Here is a 25,544-nt window from a genome sequence, read left to right as displayed (position 1 = left end):
CATCATGCCCTAATAATATATACTTCTTCCAGCCTTAATCAACCAAATTAAGTTGATAATCTTCATCGGACGACAATCTAATCTAACTCAACTTATTGGACATGATCATGATCAGTCTTCAGATAACACGCATGGATGGATAAGCTATCGACCTTTCTTTGGCTCTGATATTTAGAAGTTTAGAAGTTATCATCAACCTTCTGACAAACAGCAAATATAGAAATTATAATGAATTGCCATAAAAAATGGGAACCAACCAGTTTTATATATATAAACGTCGTCTATCTCTCTGAAGAAGTCAGCCTAATCACTCATTATTCCTCTCTCCCTCTTTCTTTCTCTCTCCTCTTGCTCGCTCTCTCTCTCTCTCTCTTTCTCTCTCTCTCTCTTTTTTTCTCTATGGACGAGGCTACTGGAGAAACAGAAACTCAAGATTTCATGAACGTCGAATCCTTCTCTCAGCTTCCTTTCATCCGCCGCCCTAAAGATAAGAACCCTAAACCCATTCGTGTCTTCGGCAAAGATTTCACCGATGGAGATCTCTCCGGCACCACCCGTCAAGAATACTACCCCGATCCCTCCCAGAACAAAAACAAAGAAGAAGAAGACCAAACCGGAGATAACGACAAGGACAATACTAGCATCAGCAACAACAGGAGATACGAGTGTCACTATTGCTTTAGAAACTTCCCTACTTCACAAGCCCTAGGTGGACACCAAAACGCTCACAAACGCGAACGCCAGCTTGCCAAACGCGGTGTTTCCTCATACTTTCATCATCCTGACACTAGCCTTTACACTAGTTACCGTCACTACCCGTCCTGGAGTAGCAGCCCATTTACCGCGGCTAGATCCTATGGAAGACACTTTTCTAGCCTCCAGTCTTCGGCGTATTACACACGACGACCGAGCTACGGGAGCCCGTTAGGACTGTGGCGTCGACCACGGACTTCTCCCTCTGGCCTTCAAAGCATTTATAGCTCAAACGCAACGTTTACTGGCAGTAACTTTTCGTCTAACTCAACTTTATCGTTGTTGGCCGGCTCTCAGCCCCAACCACCGTTACAGCTGGGTGGCCCTAGATCTCATCAGATCCGAACTTCGTCTTACCGCTACGGCTTGAGTCCTAATGTTCAAGATCATGTGAGTCTCGATCTTCATCTTTAACGATTCCCAAAACAACAAATTAAAAATTTTCAATCAAACTTGTTATAACCTATTCCTTACCCTCCTTTGATTGAGTGTTAAGTAACTTCGTGAAAAAGCAAAATGATGCGGTGTTGATGTTTCTGAATGAGAAACGGCACGATGTGTGAGAGATATTCACGTAATTTATTTCGTTTAATGTTATATTTTTTTCACCACACGTGCTTCAATGAAGGAAAGGAATTTATCATTTTACGTGTCCATCATATTTATCATGGCTTTCGAGTCTTAGCTTCGAACACTATTGTTTCAGGAAATTGTCAGTCGGAGTAATAATATTGTACGTTAGTTACTACTGAGTATTTAATTTAAACCACACAGTGACTCAGATAGAATTATTAAGATTTTTCTCAGATAGAATCTTTACTGTGCGTAACAAATACGAAAAAAAAATAAAAATTAAACGTCTTTGAGTATAAAATTTTCTAGTAGGTTTTTAAACAAATCTAATGCACACTGGACACATTAATTACCATGTCCGGGAATCAAGTAAAACTCAAAATGGGTAATTATAAGCTGATCAGATGATGGTGATGATGATAATTTGGTGCGTGTGGATAAGTGAAGACAATGGACACGCCAAAAGGGTAGAGAGAGAGAGACAAAGTGAGTGAAATGGTCCATAAATACACAAATGTAGAGTTTGCGATAGAACTTTCTCGTCTGTCCTTAATGTTACTGTTCTCTCTCAACTTGCAATTTCTTGTAAAAAAACATAAAGACGAAGCTATAGCAAAGCAAAATTCCTCAAGCTTTCTACTTTTGTGTTTATTTCTTGTCATTCCCTTTAAGGCAATCCAAAGGAATTAATCAACAACCTATATATATATCACAATCAATGAACCTAGAAAAAGTTGTGATTGGAATACGGTAGACTCCACATGATAATATGACAACGTAGTTTTGTTATGTTAATTGTAAACTATCAAATCACAACATCTATATATAGATATGACAACGTCGTAGCTAGAATTTTGTTTAGGCCATTGATCCAGAAGAGCTTACGAGTTTCCATATTTGGCAAGCCTTTAGTATAAATATCATTAGCATTGATTGATTCACACCCTACACCAGTAAAATGATGTGTGCTACTATTAGGATATTTGGTATTAGCTCAATCCGGTTATTGACATTTGATTAATCGGTTTAATGTGGCTTGATATTGTAAGGTTGATTAGCATATATAAGCTGATTAATCACAAATATAATGTGAACGTGAAGCGTTTGTAATAGACTTTTTACACAATTAATAAAAGGTGTTTTTCTCTCCTTTTCTCCGATCTAGTATCTTCGATGTCGAGCTTTAATAGCTACAACTCGTGATGGTTACATACAATATATATAAGACTTTTTTTTTGAGAAGTAAGCTAATCTGATCCAATCAAGTCTCCTAGGAAAGGAATTGGAAAAGGCTATGCCAAAACGACATCTTTGGACAGTACTCTATTACAAAACGGCCGTCGAAGCAACATCCCAAAGACTCTTCCTTGAAAATTTTGTTGGCTTGTAATTTTTCTCTAACCAATACTATATGTCTTTAATTTAACATTGTAGCATGATGCTAATTAAGATGCAACTAACATATCACTACAAATTCAATATCAGTGACACTAACCTAAAGCTATATATAAGTTCGAGAGGCTGCAGAAAGTGACATTGCGATTTTCCTGACGTCAAGAATTAGTCACGGAACAGTTTCCACCAGTTGAACAGGGGAAGGGACCGGATGGTGCACCTTCAGCCTGTAGATTCAAAAGTGAAGTGATAAGTTTTATCAGATCCATTTTAGGGACACGTTTCAACACTACAACTTTTGCAGTAAGATTAGTAAAAATACAAAAGTAGAAAGAATGAAAAGACGTATCGCCCTCCCAAGACAGTTCCTCAGCTACAAATATAGTTCTAGTTAAGAATTACATCTATGTGATAATAGGAAGTTTAAGGAAATATTGTCAAAAGAGTTTAACATCAGTAGCAGCAAAAAGGGGACCTACTAGTTACTGCAAGTAAGAGGGAAGCATGTGATAAGAGTACAAGGTGGTAAAAAAAAGTTGTATGAATTCACTCAGAGTACCACTTTTTGTGCTCAGTTGTTTTCTTAAGATGTGCAAAGAACTTGGTAGAATCTGAAGAACAGTGGCACATACCCCTATGGAAAAAAAAGTTGCTAAACTGAGGATGATAGTTCGAACAGTACACATCTCAGAGCACTAGCTGACGGTTTTGGTAGTAAAGTTAAAGGCTAAAGCAAAGAAACATGTGGTTGTATAATTGAGATGACTGTTTCCTTCTGATTTCTAAGTTACAACATCTCATGAATGCTTTTTATGCTCAACTTTTGGTGATGCAACATCATTCGTAAAAAAACTATTATCAGAACTGTATAACACATTATCAACCGTAGTAACCATAACTGAATATGTAGGTAAAGGTATCTACCGGAGCTCATGACTGAATTTAACTTAGCCCATACAGTAGTGTATCAAACAGTTGCAGCATTAAGAGATTTGAATAGGGTAAAGACACAGTGTTATAGAGACAATGGATTTATGATATATACATATAGAAAAGAAAAAAAAGAGATCTGAAGAGATTAAAAACTTTGCAAGCTGGATATAATTAAACATCCACAATTATGGTGCATATATATATATATATATAGCATAATGCAGCTGGTAGATATATTTTAGTTTACTTTGCAACCTCATCATGAATTTTTTTTTTTTCATCATAATGAATTTACTTTAGCTAATCTATATGAAATTTATAAGAAGCGAGTGTATATATATAAACTCCATGATATGACTAGCCTGCAGAGCAGTCCATTATTGTGAAGCCCTTGAAAGAGGCACTGATTTGAGGTGATTGTTAGTTGGGAAAGCTTTGAAAAATTGTCTAGCCTACTAAATTCCAGAGTCAGAGAAAAAGTTATTGTAAGGATTCAGGTGATTTCTAGCTAAAAAAAAATGACGTCTACAGAAAATGAAAACACTAACATATGTTAGCTTAGCAGCTAATACCAACAAGCAAGCAACCACCATTTATCAAAAGGAATTTATAATCGCAATATGTCTAAACAGAGACAAAATTAATGAATCAGGTGGGAAATGTGCAATGATATTAATTATTATGTGAGTAAATTAGCTAATCACTTCCATGTACAAAAGGGTAATAGGTGTAGCTCTACAGTATATGGCAGACTATAATTTTGCATTAACAGTAAAATTGTGAAAAATGAACATGCATGGTTCTTCATCAATATTATTAGTTAAAGTGAAGATGAGCAACAAAATTCAAATTCAACCGTCTAGTAAGTCTGAATATATATGACAAAAAAATAAAATAAATATTATTAGCTTGGAAACGTTTTTAAGCATGATTGATCGTATCCATCATCAATGTTTCTTACACAAGAAAACGTGGCTGAGGCTGAGCATATCATCAGCAAAGTTAACTTCAGCATGTTCTATCGAATACTTCATAGAAACAGAGAATTCGATGCAAAGACAGAATAATTTGAGATGATCTTCCTGTCTTCTTTACCTTCTTGGCTTCGATGGCTCACACCTTGTCTATAACGATCGATGTCGGATCTTATGAAAAAAGATAAGATGCTTTTGGAACAAGAATCTCAAGTTTGGCAAGTTGACCCTCGAATGAAAAGCAATCAAATGAGATAAATCTCACATCCATCTGAATGAAAACACATGAAGCCAGAGAAAGGAGCTTTAGGCGTCAAATCTCAATACAAAAGACAATTCACAATTACATTAGTTTTCTATATATCCCTTATCACTATCACGATGTATTGGTGATTTATATCACGGTGGTTTAATAACTATGCCCTGTGTGACTCTGTGAGAATAGAATCCAAAAGTTTCTTGGATTGCTGATGGGGAAGGCTCTATAGTAGCTTAGCTTGTTTAATTACTGATAACAGTGAGCACTCAGAGTTCAGGGGGATGACTCAAATAAGAAATCCTCATAAAAAGAAAACAAGAGATCGATAGATTTAATTGCACAGCAATAATGTGATGATAGCCTTGCATGCATGCTTGCACAAGAAACAAATTTGACCTAGAGGATTTTTTATTCGATATTTTAACCGGCCGGTTCTATCAAGAAGGCTCGTTCCGTGAATTTCGAACCCGGACCGAATAAACAATTTGGCCGGTTGAATTGACCGTTCCGCGTTCACCATCCCTTGCCAAAAATTTGAATGATCTGCGAAACCGGCTTGATAATAAATAACCCATATAGGCCAATAAAGCCCAATTATTATGTTATGTTATTTGGGCCTATGGCCTACTTAACAATCTGATTTTATCCGATTCAAGGTAATACCTGTTCACGATGATTTGGAAGCTATATACTATCCTAAGTGAAGTACATATATATCTTTTTCAAGATCATGTACATTTTAATTCCAGGATCATGGATTCATGGTGGACGACATATTAACTTTTCTGGTGATAAAATTTATATGCTCGATATTAATAAATAGCCTGTTGAACAAATGGAAAAAAAAGATGTATATTCACGTAAAGCCAATAAGCTATCTTTTATGATAGAAAGGTAATGGCTACGTACTGGCTACTGCATCGATGATGATGAGTGCATCAATAGCATCAAGTTGGATGGATTCGAATCGAACCAAGTATTTTCTATAACTTTGTCTTATGCTATTTATTACAAAATAACGTTTTCTCTATCCTTTTTTTGTCTCTTCTCTACTGAAATTTGTCGAGATTTTACAGAACTCCTTATACGATGCATTCACACCCATACTTTTAATTTACTGTATGAGTTTAAATCTATGTATATCCCACAGTTGAACAACTAATTATTTGAGTTTTTTTTTTTTTTGGTGAGGAATAATTTGAGTTTTTATGAAAGTAGGGTTTTGGTACTTAAGTATAACTTCTATTTTCTAATATGTGAAAACATCATTTCCTATATTTTCATTTACAACACCTTAGATAAAAAAAAAAAAAAAATTTTGAAAATACTCAAGCGATCATTAGTTATAGTTTTTGAAATACTTTTTTTTTTTTTTTTGTGATTGACATTCGTCGTCCCAACCAAGTCATATTTATCGAGATTAACAGTTCTCTAGTCACTAAAATTTAACATTTATCAAAATTAAATCATTTTTTTTTTTTTTTCACGATTAGAATTGTGCGGATTTTAGATTGACAGCAAATTGTATTTAGAATATATCTTTCTAAAAAATCAAATATAAATTCAGTGGCACACATTACAATGTTTCAAAAATATTATCTAGAGAAGATTTTTGGCGGACTAGACATTGTAATTCGGAAATTCAATGAAATTTGAACGCATTGTAGTATGGACTATGGGGTGCAGACAAACATTCACCGATTTCCTTAGCCATATGTTACTTCAATGGAATCGCCTCAAATCCACTGATATTCTTAGCAAAGGAGGAAAAGCAAAATTCCATTGTTAGTTTGGTGGTTCTTTCAATATTGACCATGCATGGCTCACATGTTAGTTCTTCATAATGGTAGACCGATTTACAATTATTTATTCGAAGACTATACTTATATTTGTTTGACGAACGTACAAAAACAGAAGATTGGACTTTTGGGCAGAGTTGATATTTAAGTATTTGTCTATATATAATAGGGCTTCGTCAATTTATTTATGTGGCTCATATATTTCTATAAAGTATATATATATCATCCGTACATATTATCGATCAAGAATGATGAATCACCCTCGCATCATTATGAATTTATGAGTCATGAGTCATGACTCAAGCATGATAATAAATTAAATCATGTTTTAGATCTTTGAGATAAAGAATTCAAAGTTATGTAACTGCATTTACCTAAATGGTGGTGACAAATCGAATTATAAGTAATCAAGAAATTATCTTCTGTAACGCATACAAGACTAAATTTTGTATTCTCTAAGTGAAGTACATGAATACATCTTTCAGGTATTGCAATCATGTATACATAAGCTGTTTTAGTGTTGTATAATGGAAGATATAATATAAATAATGATGGTAGCCAATATGTCCTTTTAGAAACACGTACGCATTGATATATATACTATATGACCTTGAAAATAAAACTGAATAAAGTTTTAGCCTGCATGATTCTATTGTAGTTTCAATGAAAGACAAAAAAAAGACAAAAAATCATGATACAAAATCATTAAGCTTCCGGGAATGTTCCTAAAAGTCTTCTGATGGGATATAATTTAATTTTGATCCCATAGTTATAAAAATGTCCGTAATTAATTAATAATCACATTCACATCCCCTGAGAGAAAGAGATATTATGTATTCTGACCACTCTCTCCCTCTACTGCCTCCGACCCTGACTATGAATATAAAGAAACCAACCAATAGGTTACAGAGTGTTTAACTGCATGTAGAGACACCTCTACCAATAAGTCATAGATCATTTGTAACTTTAAATTGGGGAAACTAACATTTTTAAGAAATTATGAATGTAAATTTTTTTTTTTTGATAAAAAATAAAGAAAATATGAAAATAGATAAATGTGATATATAGCTAGAGTGTGTAGCTGTAAATTTGGAAAATAATCTATAAATTCAATTTATATAATTTTTCTCTATATAAATAAATAAATCTACCAATAATTCATAGACTATATTAATAGTAAATTTGGATTTAATGAATTTTATTTAATATATTGAAATTTAATAAACTCCAGAAAAGTAAACTTCTTCATATATATATATCTTACCCATATATGTGTTTGGGGGTTTTCTGTTTTCTCCTTTCATTGTTGATTTTCCAAGGAATCACAGCCCACAGTTCTATGACTTAAATTTCCGACTCCTTTTGGATAGAAGAATTTTCAAATCAAAGAAGTTTTTGGAAGTTCACATCAGGTAATTTATCAATATTGTGGAACGTTTATATTAGCTATCTATGTCAATGTATAAATCACCAGTCAAACATGATTAAAGATATATCTTTTGATTTATGTTATGTAGTGAATAGTTTTGTAAATGTGGGTAAATTTAATTTGTTTATATGTGATATCCTGCAAAAATATTTTTTCAATAATAGATAATTATAAATCCCAATGTGTTAATCAGACAATAATACTTAGTTTGAATAATATATCTAAAAGATGTTGACTTAATATTTTATATAATTTTCTTTGGGCTCTTCTATTTTCAACGCTCATTAATTTGTCACTATAAAAAAAAAAAAATTTGGATTGCTCTTACCAAATGTTAACTCCTGGTCAAGTAAAAAAGGTTTCGAATATTTGATAATTTTTAGTGAGATTAATTTCAGTTAATTTGTATATAAAGTTTATTATGTTATTGTCGAAAAAGTACTCAAGTGAGCGAGCAGTATCCAAATTAAAACTAGGGTTCCGAGAGTCAAGATTTGTGCTTCGAAATAACAAGTTTGTAAATTACACGTGTCGTTTAACAAATAAGAAATTGATGACAATGTCGTCGTCATGTATATGTCCGTCCAAAAGAAAAAATCGTCACGGAACAAGAGAAGCTCCTGATTAAGGCATGGATCAGACAAGCCTTGTTGATGCTTGTGCATGTGGGCAAGTACCACGGCTGTCTCTATCATCATCCTCACCATGACACCATTTTCTTATACCATACATACAATAAATCTATTAGTATTAGTTAACTAACCCCAAAAATTCATTGAACACACATATATATTATCTATAAAAACCAACATCTCTGTACAATCCTTTATCTTTTCTTTTTTTTTTTCCTTTGTTCATCATCTGAAAGCATAAAAGTTCCTCTAGCTAGATATCATCTGGTATAATTTTATTTTCCATTAAATAGTTTATTTATTAATTATCAATGCTTTTATATGCTATATGATTTGTTTTATAACATTTTCTAGAAATGGAAGTCATCATCAATAGTCCGGAAACACCGTTGCTTTCGTCAAACGATCATGAGGCTGTTGATCACAAACCCAAGTTAACCGGTATGGTTTCTTCGATGAAATCGAATTTCTTCACTGATTTGCCTCAAAAACTTCGATCCAAGATCGATCCGGAGAACCCTTTTCATCTTGATGTCTCCAAAGCCGCAGGCCTCAAAGGAGGTATGTCTTTAATTTGTCTTACTTTATAAGTTAGATATATAATAATAATTAATTTGTCACAATTACCACTATCTACTTAATTATGTTGTTGAAATAAATATCACATTTCTTAAGATGAAAAGGAGTACTACCAAAGACAATTGGCAACATTGAAATCCTTTGAGGAAGTAGAAAGTTTCATAGCTCGATCTGATGATTACATCATCGATGAAAAAGAAGAAGAAGAAGATCGAGCTGAGAGAGCTGCACAAGAGCTTGCCATGCAAATCTCCAACTGGGCTAACATCTTCTTACTTGCTCTAAAGGTGTGACTTTATCTAATACTGAATCATTTCTAACATTGTTTTTTTTTTGTTTTTTTCTTCTTATTGTTTCTTTTTTTTTTTCTTTTTTTTTTTTTTTTTATCAAATGTCTTCAATGTGTAAGATATATGCTACGGTAAAGAGTGGATCCATAGCGATTGCAGCATCGACACTCGACTCATTGCTTGACCTTATGGCCGGAGGAATACTTTGGTTCACACATTTGTCAATGAAGAACGTCAATATCTACAAATATCCCATTGGAAAGCTTAGGGTGCAACCCGTTGGAATCATCATTTTCGCCGCTGTTATGGCCACTCTTGGTATATATATATCCTTTTCCCAAATTTTTATGAAACTCAGAAGTCAGAACTATATATTATAACTGCTTAGTCTGCTTTGATGAAAATGTAATGCTAAATTAACCATACATAATGTGTAGGGTTCCAAGTGCTGCTTGTGGCAGCTGAGCAATTGATTTCAAATGAACCTTCAGATAAAATGAATCATGACCAACTGGTTTGGTTATATTCAATCATGCTGAGTGCAACCGCTATTAAACTCGTCTTATGGATCTACTGCAAAAGCTCTAGAAATCATATTGTTCGTGCATACGCAAAGGTAGACATTTGTGCTTATACTCTTAATTACAGTTTCATGTAAAATGAGGACTAATTAAGTGATGAATTGTGTGGTATATATAGGATCATCACTTTGATGTGGTGACAAATGTTCTTGGATTGGTCGCCGCCGTTCTGGCTAATGCCTTTTATTGGTGGCTAGATCCGTCTGGTGCTATTCTCTTAGCCATCTACACTATTGTCAACTGGTCCGGGACCGTTATGGAAAATGCAGGTGAGTTTGTCTTTAGAAATTGTCGTATATATTGTTCGATTTAGTCACAATTATTGAGATTTTGACTATGTTTTTTGTTTTGTTTAATATAGTTTCACTGATCGGACAATCAGCTCCTCCAGAAGTATTACAGAAACTGACATACTTAGTGTTGCGACAAGGCGGGGATAACATCAAACATGTGGATACTGTCCGTGCCTATACCTTTGGTGTTCTTTATTTTGTTGAGGTTCGTCTACATATATATATTTTCATTGTCTCAATCATATAATTACAAACACATATATCACATAATTAAGTTGGAAATCAATTCCTACTTACATTTGACCATTGCATAATTCATCCCAAAATATTTGGCGATCATGTGATCAGAAAATTGTAATTACTAATGGAGATCAAAGATAAACTTTTGCTAGGTGCTTACACTTGATAAGATTTATTTAACAAACTTAAGTTAATTATTGTTATATATATGTGTGTATTGGTAGGTGGATATAGAACTGCCAGAGGATTTGCCACTGAAGGAAGCTCATGCAATTGGTGAGACATTGCAAATAAAGCTCGAAGAACTTCCAGAAGTGGAAAGAGCTTTTGTTCATCTGGATTTCGAGTGCCATCACAAACCTGAACACTCTGTGCTCTCTACGATCCCCAATGATTTATGAAGATTACATGCATATATAACTTTGTATGTGTAATTTGCTTGTTTTTTTTTTTTGGTTGCTTCTTTAATATTATATATGTACTATGTGACCTCTGCAGCTTGATACATTGCAGTATGAGTTTTCTTCTATTCACATTGAATTTTTTGCTTTAATCAACATTTTACGTTTACTTCTCTGTTTCATATATATATGTATGTATATATCAAATTTGAAATTGTGGGTATATAGTATGATATTAGGATTGAAGACATGATAAATCTTTTGCTGAGTGTCATAATTTATTTTTGTTTTCAAACATCTTTTAGGTTTATAAATATGAAATATAGGTTTATGTTTAGATTTTTTGTGTGGAAAATAAACTCTTTTATAGTATTTGTTACGGGAGATACGACAGTGTCTTTATTTCCACACTTTCTGATCCCTGACCCTGAGACAACTGAGAGATATGAATCGATATGTCCATCAAATGGAACTGAGAAATGCTGAATGCAGACTATGCAGTGCTCACAACTCATTACCACCTGATATGATCGCTCTTGTTTCGATTATAGTATTTACAACAGCTTTGATGTTAACTTGCAAAGCTAACAAGTTCGAATTAACATGACCATCCCTAAACGTTTCTGCAGGCTTTACTATTGCATAAGCACGTACATTATCAGGCTTTACTTATGCATAAGAGACAAACAGAGTGAGTTCAACAGCAGCATTTGATAATCATCACGGTTTTGTTTCTGCTGATTCATCTGAAGAAGCTTGGTTCCCATCAGGCCATCAGTGACGATGACAAGCTAAATTCCTATTTTCTAACTATGCTATTATATGCATGATGGAGTAGTGAAAATGAAGTGCTTGCAAAGAAGAAATGTTGTTCCAGGTCTCCCCATAAATTCTAAAGTCTAAACCAAATCAAAATCACCATTGTAAAGAATTAGAAATTGCACCAATCTTTTTGGAACCTGGTTTACAACAAGAACATAGCCAAAATCATGTCTTAGTTTTCCCTACATTCCCTGTCTGAAAGCCCAAAAAAACCCAACAAAAAAAAACCCAAAAATTACAGAGATAATATAACTCTTGCAGCCACAAGATAGTAACAATGGCTCCCTCCAAACTGATTCTCATAGAAGATTATCATCATCATCATCATCACAATCTCTCATCTTCATTCCCACTGGAGAAGACCCCATTATAACATACTAAAACCAGACAACAAACTTCAAATCTTCCTTGATCATTAGCTCTCCATGAGGCTTCTTCTTATGTACATCATTTTTCAATCAGTTCCTTCTTTTCTTCGTTTAGTTTACTCCTCTTTCCAGATTCGACCGGTCACTCTCAACTTGAGTTCTTGCCTATCACCTCCAGAGAAGTAGAGTGCGAGGTTTCTTGTGATGATGAGTCCGTCTTGACTGTCCCGGACTTTCCTGTGACTGTCACGGATGCTTCTAGGAATCCCTTGCCATATTAGTTTACGTCCATGAGCTCCTACTTCCAAGCTGTAACTGAACTTCTTCGCCTCGTTCTCATCTCCCATGAAACGAAGGAATGCCATGTACACTGGAGCCATACCCAACTGGAATGCCTCAAAGTGTAAACAAAACTGTCTCCCAAAACAGTTAAACACCTGGAAACAAATTTAAGATATTAAGATGCGGGTTGAAGCATAAACCAATATTCACTACCATGAAAATGAAACTGAGAATATGGTGGTACTAATGAGCCAGTAGGATCAAAAGTGAACTGGGAGAAAACTGGAAGAGGAGCAACACAGGAACCAGAAAACCAGCTAGCTAGTAAGGGAGTTTGTCTATAGTAACAGAGCAGGAATATAAATCTTGGCCCTCTGCTTATGGCAAAGGATTGACTAAATTTAAAATTCAATGGAAACTTGGGCTAAGTAAAGATGACACAAACAACTTAAGAAGCTGGATTTATAACAAGTCCTATGAAGAAGAGACCTAAACTCGGGGAGGGATCATGGTTAGTCATACGATGAATGTGAAAGAAGGTGAATGTGAAGCTTAGTCATATGATGATGTAAAACCAAAGCCTAAATCCGACTTTGAACTTGAGACCTTTCAGAAAAAAGAAGACAGCATGTGGAATCAAGAAATTTTTACCGTCAGCATCCATGTAGCATTTTCGACTTCATGTGGATTTGACTTTACATAACGGTGGTTGAAAGTGCACCCATCATGCATATCGACTTTATGATCGTCTTTAAGATGAACAACTAATGTGGGTATATCACCTGTAACTGAACACTCAGAGCCAGCATAAGGGCAAGTGTAAGGCCTAAACCTGCAGTGCTGCTCGTGCTTCAGCTTGCTGTAGTAAGGAAAAATGTCATGACACCCCAAATTTTGGTTGCGGCATGGAACTTCCAAAGACTCAGCAACTTTTTCAAGAGCTAAGCATCTTATGTTCCCAAGCTCGTAGCGACATGTAGGGCAAGTGTTCTGTACTCTCACTTTGCAGTTTGAACATAAAGTGTGGCCATTTGGACACTGTAGAATTAGAAAAAGTGTCAAGAACATGTAGCATTGTAATTACAAATCTTTTAAAGCTCATATGTTTCTGACCTGATGAATTGGAGGGTACATTAAATTTGTACACACGGGACACTCAAGAAGCTCATAAACACCATTGTTAGAATGGATCCCATATTTACCAATCCCTGCACCACCTGGTTTTGTAGGTTTGCTATTATTAACTTCCACTTTTGCTGTTTTAACCTCGTAATCCATTCCCGTTGAATTAGATTCCAGGACTTCTTTCAAAGCACTGCCTCCAGGAGCCATAGTGTCCCTAATTCAATCAAATGAATTGACCTTTTTTCTCACTTGGAGCAGATGATTTACTCCTCTTGCATAGATATGTTATTCTGTAGGAGGGAAAAAAAAAAAAACCAGATATATAAGCTTCTATGATTCACAAGTCAAATGAAACTTAAAAGGCTTATACATATAGTTGATAATCTGAGAAGGAAAAAGTAGATTAAGGGGCAGATACTTAGTTCAGTTGATCAAGTCTTTTACTTTATTTCAGGTATCTGTTTTATAGCTTAAGCTCCCTAAGCAACAAAGAATAAAATAAGGCATTTTCAAAAGAAAACATACATTTGAAGCAAAACATTTAATGCACTTTCAGATAGCTAACAAAGCGATAGGCCTCAAGCTATGAACAATGCTAAAAAGCTTAGACCTTTGCACATTCCGATGACTTTAACAGTAAACAGTTATCAATCACAGGACTATCAAACATCAAAAGAGAAAAATTCCAAGAGAAGAAATATAAAAAATCTTCTCTTTGCAATCTAACCAAAACAGAGAGAAACATGAAAATAGATCTAAACTAGAACAACAAGAATCAAAGAATCTAACCTATATGAGAGCTAACAAAGATCGTGCAAGCAAGGTTTCAATATTTTGCCATTAGATAAAACATTTAAATTTCAAACCAAGCTTGAGCAGAAATCTATATAGAGAAACGGTGTTTGTAAAATGCAAACCCCAATAATCACAAAAATCTCAACATTATCTTTGTCTCTTTGACTTATGTTTCAAACAAATCAAAACAGATTCAACGACAACAAAATAAAGGAAAGAGATTTCCCAGAAAAATATTTGACCTTTCGAGAGATATATATATATATATATATATATTTCCACAAACAAAGCAAGCTTAGATTTGTCACACGATGCCCAAAAGCACCGACCCGAGAATCCCAATTTCGGAATTAGCTAATTCTCGATCTCTTTTTCCCGATTTCAAAATAAAAAAAAAACCCCAAATTCAAAAGAAGCAGAATAAGTTTTAAAAAAATAAAAATAAAATACCCGGAAGAAATGTTCCAAGACTTGGCGTTCGCGTGGTTGCTTCAGATTCAAATTAAGGGGAGGAATCGTGTTGAGGATAATTTGAGGAGAAGAATTGGGGATTAGTGAGAAAGGAAAAGAGAAGGGAGGAGAGGGAAGAGGAGGAGGCTGGGTTTGGTTGAGTTGTGTCCTGTCTTGTTCGTATCGGTGGAGAAAGCCATTAATGGTGGTGGTCTCTGTTTTGTCTTTATTATTCCTCTCCTCACTTTTGAAAAAAAAAAAAACACCGAATCACAATTCACGAAGGTGGTTCCTTTTTTTAAAAAAAGATATTAAAATTTTTTAATCTCAACTTAATTACAATTACTTATTTATGTATATTCATCACAGATTTGGTACGCTCTTCATAATTATAGATTAGGATTTTCTTAATTATTATGGTACCCCCGATTTCCTTCTTTTTTATAATGTTTTCTCAGATATATTACTATATTTTTGTAACAAAGAGAGAGAACCTGAAAAGGAAACATATTTGCTATTTCCTCGTTTTTAATTTTTGCATCAAATTCACCTACGCTAGCGTAAATGTTTTTACGTTAGTGGAGTCTTTTTTGTGACTTATGAGTGAAAGAAAAACAAAAGAGGACTTTGAAATAATTGTTTCATCTCCGGCAAAAGTCAAATTTATACTGTTAAGGAACAGATTAAGAAAAGATCTTTACTAGTAATAAGTAAATAACCAGTTTTATAAATTTTAAAAATATCTTATTGGCTCGAGTTCGTGCATCGAGTAACGAGACGACGCTCGTTTCCCGCACACATCATTTGAGTTTTTTTTTTTTTTTTTTTTTTTTTTGATATAACTATAAATATCATTAGAAAATGAACATTTTAGGGATTACAAAGAGTAAAGCCTAGAGTTTTGTTGTCGAGCCAAAAAAAGATAAAAAACAGGACAACAATTATAGTGAAAAACCAAAAGTTCAATCACAACAAGAAAACGACTCATCGGATCCAGAACTGCATCAAGTTTCCAAAATGCTTTCGATGGCGACGAGCGTAGACGACATTACGGATCTCTCTGTCAATCAATTTGAAAATGGTTTGGTGAGGCAAGACGAGGTTGTTGTGCAAGACATTATTTCTCTGTTTCCAGATGTGGAAAACTGTGGCATGAACAGCGATCCTTCTGATCAGAGTCGGCGAAGACAGCAGAGTAGAGGACGACTGGGCAGTCGACAAAGGAGAGGCTCTGGTTCTGATCCAAGAAAGAAGCTCATTCCAAGAGATGAACAGTTGCCCAGCAGGATCAAGCCGAGAAAAAACCAGCCGCCATATAGCTGAAGAGAAAACGCAGTTAATGATGAGGTGCTCTCTGGTTTCCGGAGAGGTAGAGCAGAGGCAGCAATCCGTTGAGGTAGCAATTCCCCAAGCAGCTATTCTAGATCTTGTCGGCAGCCTGTTCAGCTGCGTGATCCACATATTAAACGCATGCTTCGGGATCGCTCCTTTGAACCATATTGAATCAGCCCAAGATTTCACATTTTTTCTCGGCCTTAAAGCTTCCCACGTTTTAGATGCAGAGAACTTCTGACCTGCGTTTTCCACAATCCAAGAGTACTGATCCTCAGAAGAAGCAAGGCTAGGAACCTGGATTGTGGTGAGGTGAGTTTGAAGCAGCAAAGATGGGTCTGATCTTGGCGGCGGGATATTCCAGGATCCCCTAGCTACTGCGTCTATAACTTTAGAACCGAGGGGGAGCCTTAAATCTCTTGGTCCTTCCTGCCCGATGAGATTTATAAGAGGGCCAAGAGAGGTCCAAGAGTCAAACCAGAAACTACAAGAGAGGCCATTGCCTATTGAACATTTCATGAATTTTGAGGCCAGAGGACGCAAGCGCAAGAGAAATTTCCAAGTCCAGGAATCTGAACTTTTCTCCCTAATTGCCCAGAAGCTAGAAGTACCAACATTGTGGAGTCTATGCCATTCAGCCCATAGGGATCTCGATCCTGAAAATAAGAGCCAAATGAACCTAAGGCAAAGAGTGATGTTCCACTGCCTGAATCTTCTAAGCCCCAGACCACCTTCATTCTTAGGCAAACACACAGTAGCCCAAGAGACCTTTGCTCCTTTACTCCTATCAATGTTCCCAGTCCACAAAAATCTTGAGCAAAGCGATTCAATCTTTTTAATACACCCACGAGGGAGGATGAAAGCGGATAACCAGAAGTTTCAACACCGTAGATCACCGAAGCAATTAGCTGAGTTCTTCCAGCGGAAGACAAGGCTTTGACTGCCCAGCCTTGAAATTTGGAGGAGATTTTCTCGATGAGAGGATCATATTCAGCAATTCTGAGTTTTCTATGCATAAGCGGCAAGCCTAAGTATCTGATCGGCAGGTTTCCAACTTCAAAACCATATCTTGCTATGGCAATCTCATCATCCTGATTAAGCCCTGCATGGTAAAGGTTCGTCTTTTCCCTGTTCATTTGAAGCCCAGACCAGCTTGCAAAGTCATCAAGGGCCTCATTTATACCATGGAGAGAAAATTCACCCCCATCAAAGAAGATCATAACATCATCCGCAAACATCAGGTGAGAGATGTTTAGGTCTGCGGTTTTGGGGTGGAACTTTATGTAGCCTGCTTCATACCTCGAAAGCAAAAGGCTGGAAAAAACTTTCATAGCGAGAACAAAGAGATAAGGCGAGAGCGGATCACCTTGACGAAGACCTTTTGTACTTGTGAAGAAACCACTTGTGGTGCCATTAAGACAAATAGAGAAAGAGGGAGTGGTTATGCATTCATGAATCCAGCCGATAAACTTTGCCGGGATACCCAAGGCGTGCAAAGCTGAAAGCAGGAAGTCCCATCTGACAGAATCGAAGGCTTTCCTTAAATCAACTTTCAACATTGCTCTTGGAGAAATCTGCTTTCTGTTATAACCCTGAACCACCTCTGTTGCTAATAACACATTTTCCGCCAAAAGTCTCCCGGGAAGGAAAGCTGATTGCGCAGGTGATATAAACTCAGAGAGAATGGACTGTAGTCTAGAAGCAAGAAGCTTTGAAATAACCTTATAGACTGTGTTGAGGCAGGAGATGGGCCTGAAATCCGAAGTCTTTGCAGCATTAGTGACCTTCGGAATGAGGACTAGGTTAGTGGCATTCCATTGTCTCAGCATCTGACCTGACTTGAAGAACTCAGAAACTGCTGCAGTAACCTCAGAGCCAATTACAGACCAGCATCCGGTGAAGAATTCAGCAGAGTATCCATCCGGACCGCTAGTCTTATTTCTGGGAAGAGAGTAAAACGCTTGTTTTATCTCCTCAGAAGTAAACTGTTTTTCCAAGGATATTTTCTGGGCAGGAGAACATCTGAAAGGGAGAAGAAGGTCCATGTCACTTTTAACCAAAGAAGAAGGAGGAACAGGACCTCCCAACAGATCAGAAAAATAGCTCACACAGTGATCGCGAATGTCCTGTTGGTTTTCAATCCGAGTTCCATCAGCACATTCCATAAAGTGAATCTGGTTTACAGCCTTTCTTGTTGCCACCATACGATGAAAAAAAGCTGTACTTCTATCACCCTCAGCTATCCAAGAGATTCTGGACCTTTGAAAGAAAAAGGATTCTTCAGCAGTAGCAAGCTCTTGCCATCTCTCTTGAGCTGCCAGCTCTTTGCTTGCATTGCGGACTGAAGGATAATCCAAAGTTCTGCGTTGAAATCTTAACAAGTGCTCATGCGCTTCTTTTGTTCTTTTTTCAATATCTGAGTAGTTTTCTCTAGAGAATTGCCTGATAATGCTCTTTAGGGACTTAAGTTTGGATGCAAGTCTAAACATGTCAGATCCTGAGACATTGCAAGAGAACCAGTGACTAGCAACCAAGGGAATAAGATTCTGATTCAGGAGAAGCAGATTGTAGAACCTGAAGGGGCTTCTTATTCTCGATCTAGCCGGCTGCAAAATTACCCCACTACAAGCATGATCAGAGAAATCCGGGTCTCCAAAAACAGCGAGAGCCTCGGGAAAGAAAGAAGACCATTGATCATTTACCAAGACTCTATCCAGCTTTTTTGCCACAGGCCGAGTTTTAGATTTGTTCCACCAAGTGAAAGTGCTTCCCCTGAAAACAAGATCAGAAAGTTCTGAAGTCTCTAAGCACCCTCTAAAGTCTCTCATCTGTCTAGTTGAATTTCAGCTTGCAGGGTTAGAATGCTCAGAGGGATCACGGATTTGATTAAAATCACCAAGAACAATCCAAGGTTTGCCATAGACAGCTTGAGAAGAGGAGAGGTTTTTCAGCTCGTCCCACAGGTCATACCTAGTCTTTTCTTCATTCGAAGCATAGACTATAGAAACAATGATCCAAGCTTGAGAGTCTGGGAGAAGGACTTCACAAGTCACTAGCTGAAGCGATTTAGAAATCACAACCACTTTCACACTTGGATGCCACAAAATCCATATCTTGCCAAGATCTGAAAAGGAGTAATTATCTTCCAAAAACCAGCCGGGAAGGAGATCATTTATAAATCTCTTACTCTTCGCCTGCTGAACATGAGTTTCTATTAAGCCGCCAAAAAGGGGTTTATTACGCCTAGCCCATTTTTTAAAACCGCTCCGATGACTTGCTATATTAAAGCCGCGGACGTTCCAACAAAAAATATTTGTATACATATATAATTATTTGGGTTTGAGGCCCTTGCCTCTCAAACCTGTTCGCCGCTTACGGGGCAACACTTCAGTATAATCCAAAAAATCATCTTCCGGAGACACATCCGTTTCAGGATCAGATGACAAAGTATCTGAAGAGTCTTCCTCCACCTCTGAAGAAGAGCCCTTGTTGTCTGTGTTAGGTACAACAGGTGGTTCATTTGCTTTACTCTGAACAGACAGACCACTAGAATCACCAACTAACAGTTTCTTTTCCATTGACTTTGCCTTTGTTGGAACCTGCACAGTTTCAGGGGCCTTTGGAGCAGTAGCAAGAGCAGTAGCAGGAGCAGTTGCAGAGGCAGGCAATGGGTCAACTACATGCTTCTTTCTCTGGTATTTCCTTTTTGATGAGGAAGTTTTGGCCCTGGGACAGGACTCAGTGGCGTGAGCTACAGAGTTACAAGTTTTGCAAGAAATAGATGCTGTCGGACAGCGACGAGCAGGATGACCGATTTCCTTGCAGTGGCTACAAACTGGGGGCATCCAGGGACTTGAAACTAACACCCGCTCAATCTGACCCGAGTCGAACTGGATATTAACCGCCTCCGGAAGCGGCTTCCTTGGGTCGATTATCGTGAAAACTTTTGCAACCTCTAGATTTGTCTTATTTGCAGTAGACGGGTGAAGGAATTTAGGATCGCCAACCAGTCCTGCAATATGCTGAAGACCCTCCTCATGGAAGAATTGAAGAGGTACCTTTCTTAGCTCAAGCCAGATTGGCGCGGAGGAGAGCTCGGGCTTCTCTGGTACCACACTCGGCTCCCATTTGGCGACGAACATCGTTTGCCCTTCAATCTGCCAAAGCCTTTGATTTATGACTCTGTTTCTTGTTGAGATGTTTGGGATTCTGAAAAGGAAAGCAAAACCTTCCAATTTTGAGACCGTGACATCCCTGTATTGACGACTCCAAATTCCATTTACAATGTTATGAATCACTCCCTGCGATGGAGGGTCTGAATAGAATTGGCCGAGGACAAAGCAGTCCCAAGTTTTTCGATTTCTTTCTATCACCGAGTTCGGGATTTTTACACATACTTCTCCCGATGGTAGGATGAAAGATTCTCCTTCTTTCTTGAGAGGTTTGGCAGAACCATTTGCATGGTTAACCCAGGAGAAAGCTGGAGTTGATGCCTTTAGAGCTGTATTTTTTGGGCTGGCCACAGTAGCGGCCGACGCAGTAGGGGTGGCGGATTGAGTGGCCACGGGAGCCTTACCATCCTTTACGCCTGCTGAAGTTGGTCCTGGGGATGCCACAGAGGGTTTCACAGAAGCAACATTTGAGATCTGGGGTTCAACCGAGGAAGAAACTACAATATCCGTTGGAGCAATGGCCAAGTCTATCACAGGGACAGTCGATTGGGCATTTAGGGTTGGTACGGAGTCAGCAGCCACCCCCGAAGATACCGAATCTGACAGCGGAGGCACCGAGACGGACGGCGAAACACAAGACAGGATCGAAGGGGATCCCCTCGGGGGAGAGGACTTCTTTTTCTTCTTACTTTGCTTCCCCATGAGGAGGGGAGGGCCTGAAAGAGAAGAGAGAAGAGGGAGATCGGACCGCCGCCGGCGAAGGCGCCGGCGAAGAAGGGAAAAAGATGACACTTTTTCGTTTTTTTGAGAGAGAGAAAAAAGTTTTAGAGAGTTTTCTTTCTTTTATTCCTCTTAAATGTGACATTACACGTTTATATATTGTATAAACCTGCCGTTGACGTAAATGTTACTACAATTTTGCTTCATGTAATTTAGACATGGTTGTTTTTTTTATTAATAACTTTGTCAAAAACCATTTTCCAATGAGATACTTATTAGTTATTACTATAAGGTTAATTCAATCAAAAGAGGTCATTAGGTTGGTTACACGTATAAGCTGATACTAAAATAGTTTGGCAGCATGTTTTGAAGCTTATAATTATTAAGATACAAGAATCCAAGAATCTTTTTATAGTTTTATAAATGATGAAAGCCTAAAAATGGTGGAAGATGTCTGTGTTTTTTTGTGTGTGTGGGGTTTAATATTTCTTTGCCCTCTTCTCCCCCTCGTGTGAATGTATTTATGCGGTGCTTTTTTTTTTATTGCCAACAAAACACTGGAAAATAGAATATCATAAAATAGTATACAAATGAGTTTTTTTTTTTTTTTTATGTACTAACTTGTAATCAAAAGTGAAATAATTGGAGGAAAAAGAAAACAATATATGAAGTGAGATCATTCAGCAGAATAATAGACGTGTCGGACGTCGCTGTGCGCATGTGACATGTACTCAGCTGAGAGCTTTTTGGATTTTTCTAGTACCACATACTGTAATCTGTGTAAACATCGTTTTGTTACAAAATTTGTACTCCCCAAAAAGAAAGAAAAAAAATACAATCATATAAAAGTTATGAAGTCAGAGTAAAAAGTAAATGATAGAAAGGGGAAAATTATATATTAAAAAATTATCGTCGCCTGAGAGATTCGAACTCTCGCGGGGAAACCCCATTTACTTAGCAGGCAAACGCCTTAACCACTCGGCCAAAGCGACTTGTTGTGAATATTTTAAAAAACATGTTTATATAGAAACTGTATTTCCTATCTCAAAACTCAAAAGTTGAAAAGATTATCACATTATTAAACAGTAAACACCATCAGTGTTTAAAAAAAAAAAAATGTTATCTAATTATGATTTCGAAAACAGTTAATTATTGCTTGATTAGGCTTTTCCATTATGGTGTTTTATATGTTCATGATAACCCTATACAAATTTGTGTATAGGTTCTCTTTAACACATTTCATAATGCATTCAAACTATTGAGAGACTGGCCAGGTTCAATCAGAATAAAAAAAAAAGATGAAAGAAAAATTTCGATTAAAAATACCATATCCCTATTGAGAAAAATACAAAACAAATTACAACAAACCAACAAGCAGCAACACAGAGAAAAATAAAGTTACAATCTTCTTCTTCTTCTTCTTCTTAATCATCATCGTCAGCTTCCTGGTTGAAAGCTTTCTTTATTTTATTGTTGTTTCTCAAGTAAATCTCCTTCTCCTAGGCGGACGAGAATCTGCACTGTCTACATCAGAAACCCTCGAACCATTCTCATTCCTTCTCCTCGATGAAGATGTCGAGAGAGTCACCATAGAATCAATCTCAACTGCAGTATCCACTTGACTCTCAGAGTTTATAACAGCTGCAATGCTTGAGAATGAGTCCCTATCATCAACCACTACAGGAGCATGATGGTTTTGCTCTTGGTGGTTCCTCCCCATTGGATGAGTTCTAAAATATGCATCCACAAGCCTCTCAGCTGAACTCAGTGCAGATGTGAATGTCGAGATCCTTGCAACTCGGTGTGACTGTAGCTGTCTCCTGATCAGCATAGGATGGAATCTCGTGGTAGTTTCTCCTTCGAGATCAGGAGCAATGTTCGGGTTTAGATCGATATCCTCTGATGCAGCTACGATCGCTGCTGCTGCCGCACTAGCCTGGTTCTGCTCTGATCTAACTCCCCTAGATGTCATCAACCGGTTAAGAATCGAATTGGCTCGATCATTCACTCTTTCTGATGCCTCGCGGTTACTAAAATCAGGGACCGGGGTTGAATCCCTGTCAAACCTATTCTGTATACGTCTAATCATTTCTTCCATTGGTATTGTAAACGGCGACCTTTGAATTGTGTTCCTCAAGCTCTCGATGCGTCTCGCATGTGGTCTCATGGGGATCTTAGTATCTAAACTCTCTTCAATTTCTCTTTTGTGGTTTCCGCGCCCATAGATGGGTGTTACGGTTTTGGGGGTCACCTCTCCTTTGCAAACAGGACACTCCTTTGCATCCGAAATTTGTAACCATTGGTACAGACAAGGCCAACAGTAAAGATGGCCACAACAGGTGAGAACTGGCTCCTTTGACAAATCCAAACATATATTACAATCGAAAAAGTTACCGTCACAGCCACTGCTTTTCTCGACATCGGCTTTCTTCTCTGATACACCGTCCCCAATGGCTCCGTCGCCATTCTCACACATTTTCAGATCCTCATTGCCTCTTTCACTACCCTCACCGGTTTGCATAGCAGCTCCATTTACAGAAGTTCCCATCAATTGGTTAAGTTCTATAGCCATGGTATGGGTTTCAGATAGAACCGGGATGGGGAGATTAAGCTGTCGGAATCGTGTCCTATGCCGAGTCCTGATCCTTGTCACAGCTTCGGAAGATCTCTCAGACGGGTCATTAGTCCAATCAGCCAAATTGACAGTCTCGTTTGGTGCCGGTTGGAGATCTGATTCAGGACCAGGCCCTAGATTCAAATCCAGGTTCATTGTGTCAGCTAACTCCTCACCCATCAATAAACAAAAGGCTCTTGCTTTCACTTGCGGATGAACAATATGTACTCCGTGTGATCTTTATTATTCTGCAGGGAAGAAAATCAATGACACGATATAAGCTTATCCGGCTTACAAGTTGCTATGATAAAAGTTTGTAGAGGGAAACAAAAGAAACTAATATTAAACAGAATCAAATACAATAAACTTTCAATCTACTGAATGAATTCACAATTTTAAAAAGGAAAAGATTTCTAGTATGAGCTTTGGAAGTATATCCACCAGATATAAATAAAACCAGACATAAGCATAGACAAAGTAAAAGAAAAAACATTTGGAACAAGAACACAAAGCCTAAATTCTGTCTACACAAGACATGATTCCACAGCTACACAGTATAACTCCAAACTAGGAAAGCTAAGAGATCGTACACCAGATGAATTAACAAAAGGGGGAAGCAAAATTCCAAACATTGCAATAGAAAAGAGTTGAATCAACAACAAAAAGATGAAGAGAAATTTACCGTAGAAGCAATATACAAAGGCGTGGGAGTTTGGTAGAATCTCAGATTTGCTTCAGATTCAATAGGTGGAGGTGGATTAACTAGGAAAAGAGGAGCCTTTGGACGAAGAAGATGCTAGTTACAAATACAGACGACGACAAGAGACTAGCCATTATTCCATTAATGAGCCAATCCTGGATCTCCAGAAACAATTTGAAGATACCACCCCATCATGAAGAAAACCCCCCCAATCAGAAAACCCTAATTCTCAAAATCCCACAACCTTTCTATTACAAAAGAAACGAAACCCAGATTGAAGAAACCCCTCCAAGTTGTTCAACTCTCGATCCAGCAAAAAAGAATCAGCTTAACAAAATCCAAAAACCGATACAAATCTTACAAATACAAATGGTAACAGAAACAAATCAGAAAAATCTTGAGCTGGAGAGAGAGAGAAAGAACAAAATCAATCAACGACCGGGACTTTGGATTAGCTCGTGTAAAATCATAAGACCATGGGTCGGTTAATCAAATCACAGCTAGAACAACAACACCAAGCTCAGAGCTAGCTCAAACTCCGACAACGCCATGGAAAAATTCGCCCCCTTTTTTTTTTTTCTTTTGTGTGCTTTTAGAGAGAGAAAGAGAGAGGAAAGATACAGAAACGTCCAAATCTTGTCCAATTTGGCTTAAGTGGGAAAACGAACCCAAACCTCTCTAAGCAGAGAGAGAGAGAGGAGAGAGGCGAATCTGGTACGCTCCGGTTTAGGCAAAAGGATGATGGTCTTAAGTTCTACGCGATGATCACGCTCTTTTCTGATCGGACGGCTAGGGAATTTTAGAATCTTTTTTTTTCTTTTTTTCTTTTTGGGTGCGACGAGTTTGTTTTCTCTCATTAGAGAAAGAAACTGATTATGATGATAACTAAAGGACGAAAAAGTTGAAAGATACCTAATGGGTTTCTACTAATATGCATACCAAAACTCTTTCACTTGTGTCCTTAAAACCCTTGTTTATAATATACTTCGGATTTCTTTTCCTTTTCTCTAAATTTACAAGTGTTAGTATCTTG

General features: G+C 37.2%; 4 protein-coding genes and 1 non-coding gene across 5 annotated transcripts; 2 read left to right on the top strand and 3 right to left on the bottom strand.

Annotated features, from left to right (window-relative positions):
- Positions 1 to 399: 399 nt before the first annotated feature.
- On the top strand, positions 400 to 1,167 carry LOC17886082 (zinc finger protein GIS). Its single transcript, XM_006292488.1, has one exon. It carries the CDS (start codon positions 400 to 402, stop codon positions 1,165 to 1,167), a length of 768 nt encoding a protein of 255 aa, XP_006292550.1.
- Positions 1,168 to 8,886: 7,719 nt separating this feature from the next.
- LOC17885318 (putative metal tolerance protein C3) lies at positions 8,887 to 11,283 on the top strand. The gene is made up of 8 exons (XM_006291157.2): positions 8,887 to 9,014; positions 9,102 to 9,308; positions 9,423 to 9,613; positions 9,736 to 9,934; positions 10,054 to 10,232; positions 10,316 to 10,466; positions 10,559 to 10,695; positions 10,955 to 11,283. The coding sequence occupies exons 2-8, from the start codon at positions 9,104 to 9,106 to the stop codon at positions 11,129 to 11,131; spliced, it is 1,239 nt and encodes a 412-aa protein (XP_006291219.1). The 5' UTR covers positions 8,887 to 9,014; positions 9,102 to 9,103; the 3' UTR covers positions 11,132 to 11,283.
- Positions 11,284 to 12,029: 746 nt separating this feature from the next.
- On the bottom strand, positions 12,030 to 15,231 carry LOC17884753 (E3 ubiquitin-protein ligase SINAT2). The gene is made up of 4 exons (XM_006291480.2): positions 14,974 to 15,231; positions 13,717 to 14,018; positions 13,255 to 13,641; positions 12,030 to 12,758 (listed from the first exon to the last, which is right to left on the bottom strand). The coding sequence occupies exons 2-4, from the start codon at positions 13,933 to 13,935 to the stop codon at positions 12,438 to 12,440; spliced, it is 927 nt and encodes a 308-aa protein (XP_006291542.1). The 5' UTR covers positions 13,936 to 14,018; positions 14,974 to 15,231; the 3' UTR covers positions 12,030 to 12,437.
- A 6,876-nt stretch (positions 15,232 to 22,107) lies between these two features.
- On the bottom strand, positions 22,108 to 22,189 carry TRNAS-GCU. The gene has a single exon. It is a non-coding gene; the product is annotated as a tRNA-Ser (tRNA).
- A 303-nt stretch (positions 22,190 to 22,492) lies between these two features.
- On the bottom strand, positions 22,493 to 25,138 carry LOC17887133. The gene is made up of 2 exons (XM_006291093.2): positions 24,494 to 25,138; positions 22,493 to 24,059 (listed from the first exon to the last, which is right to left on the bottom strand). The coding sequence occupies exon 2, from the start codon at positions 23,989 to 23,991 to the stop codon at positions 22,678 to 22,680; it is 1,314 nt and encodes a 437-aa protein (XP_006291155.1). The 5' UTR covers positions 23,992 to 24,059; positions 24,494 to 25,138; the 3' UTR covers positions 22,493 to 22,677.
- Positions 25,139 to 25,544: the final 406 nt, after the last annotated feature.

This window comes from Capsella rubella, unplaced genomic scaffold, assembly GCF_000375325.1.
Source record: "Capsella rubella cultivar Monte Gargano unplaced genomic scaffold, Caprub1_0 scaffold_5, whole genome shotgun sequence".
NCBI classification, from domain to species: Eukaryota; Viridiplantae; Streptophyta; class Magnoliopsida; order Brassicales; family Brassicaceae; genus Capsella; species Capsella rubella.
This window is presented reverse-complemented; position numbering and strand designations above follow the sequence as displayed.

Coding starts and splice junctions, on each gene's coding strand:
- LOC17886082 (XM_006292488.1), top strand. CDS start 400: ATGGACGAGGCTACTGGAGAAACAGAAACTCAAGATTTCATGAACGTC.
- LOC17885318 (XM_006291157.2), top strand. CDS start 9,104: ATGGAAGTCATCATCAATAGTCCGGAAACACCGTTGCTTTCGTCAAAC. Junction 10,233..10,315: donor TTGTTCGTGCATACGCAAAG/GTAGACATTTGT, acceptor TGGTATATATAG/GATCATCACTTTGATGTGGT. Junction 10,467..10,558: donor GACCGTTATGGAAAATGCAG/GTGAGTTTGTCT, acceptor TGTTTAATATAG/TTTCACTGATCGGACAATCA.
- LOC17884753 (XM_006291480.2), bottom strand. CDS start 13,935: ATGGCTCCTGGAGGCAGTGCTTTGAAAGAAGTCCTGGAATCTAATTCA. Junction 13,642..13,716: donor TGTACCCTCCAATTCATCAG/GTCAGAAACATA, acceptor CTAATTCTACAG/TGTCCAAATGGCCACACTTT. Junction 12,759..13,254: donor ATGCTACATGGATGCTGACG/GTAAAAATTTCT, acceptor ATTTGTTTCCAG/GTGTTTAACTGTTTTGGGAG.
- LOC17887133 (XM_006291093.2), bottom strand. CDS start 23,991: ATGGGTGAGGAGTTAGCTGACACAATGAACCTGGATTTGAATCTAGGG.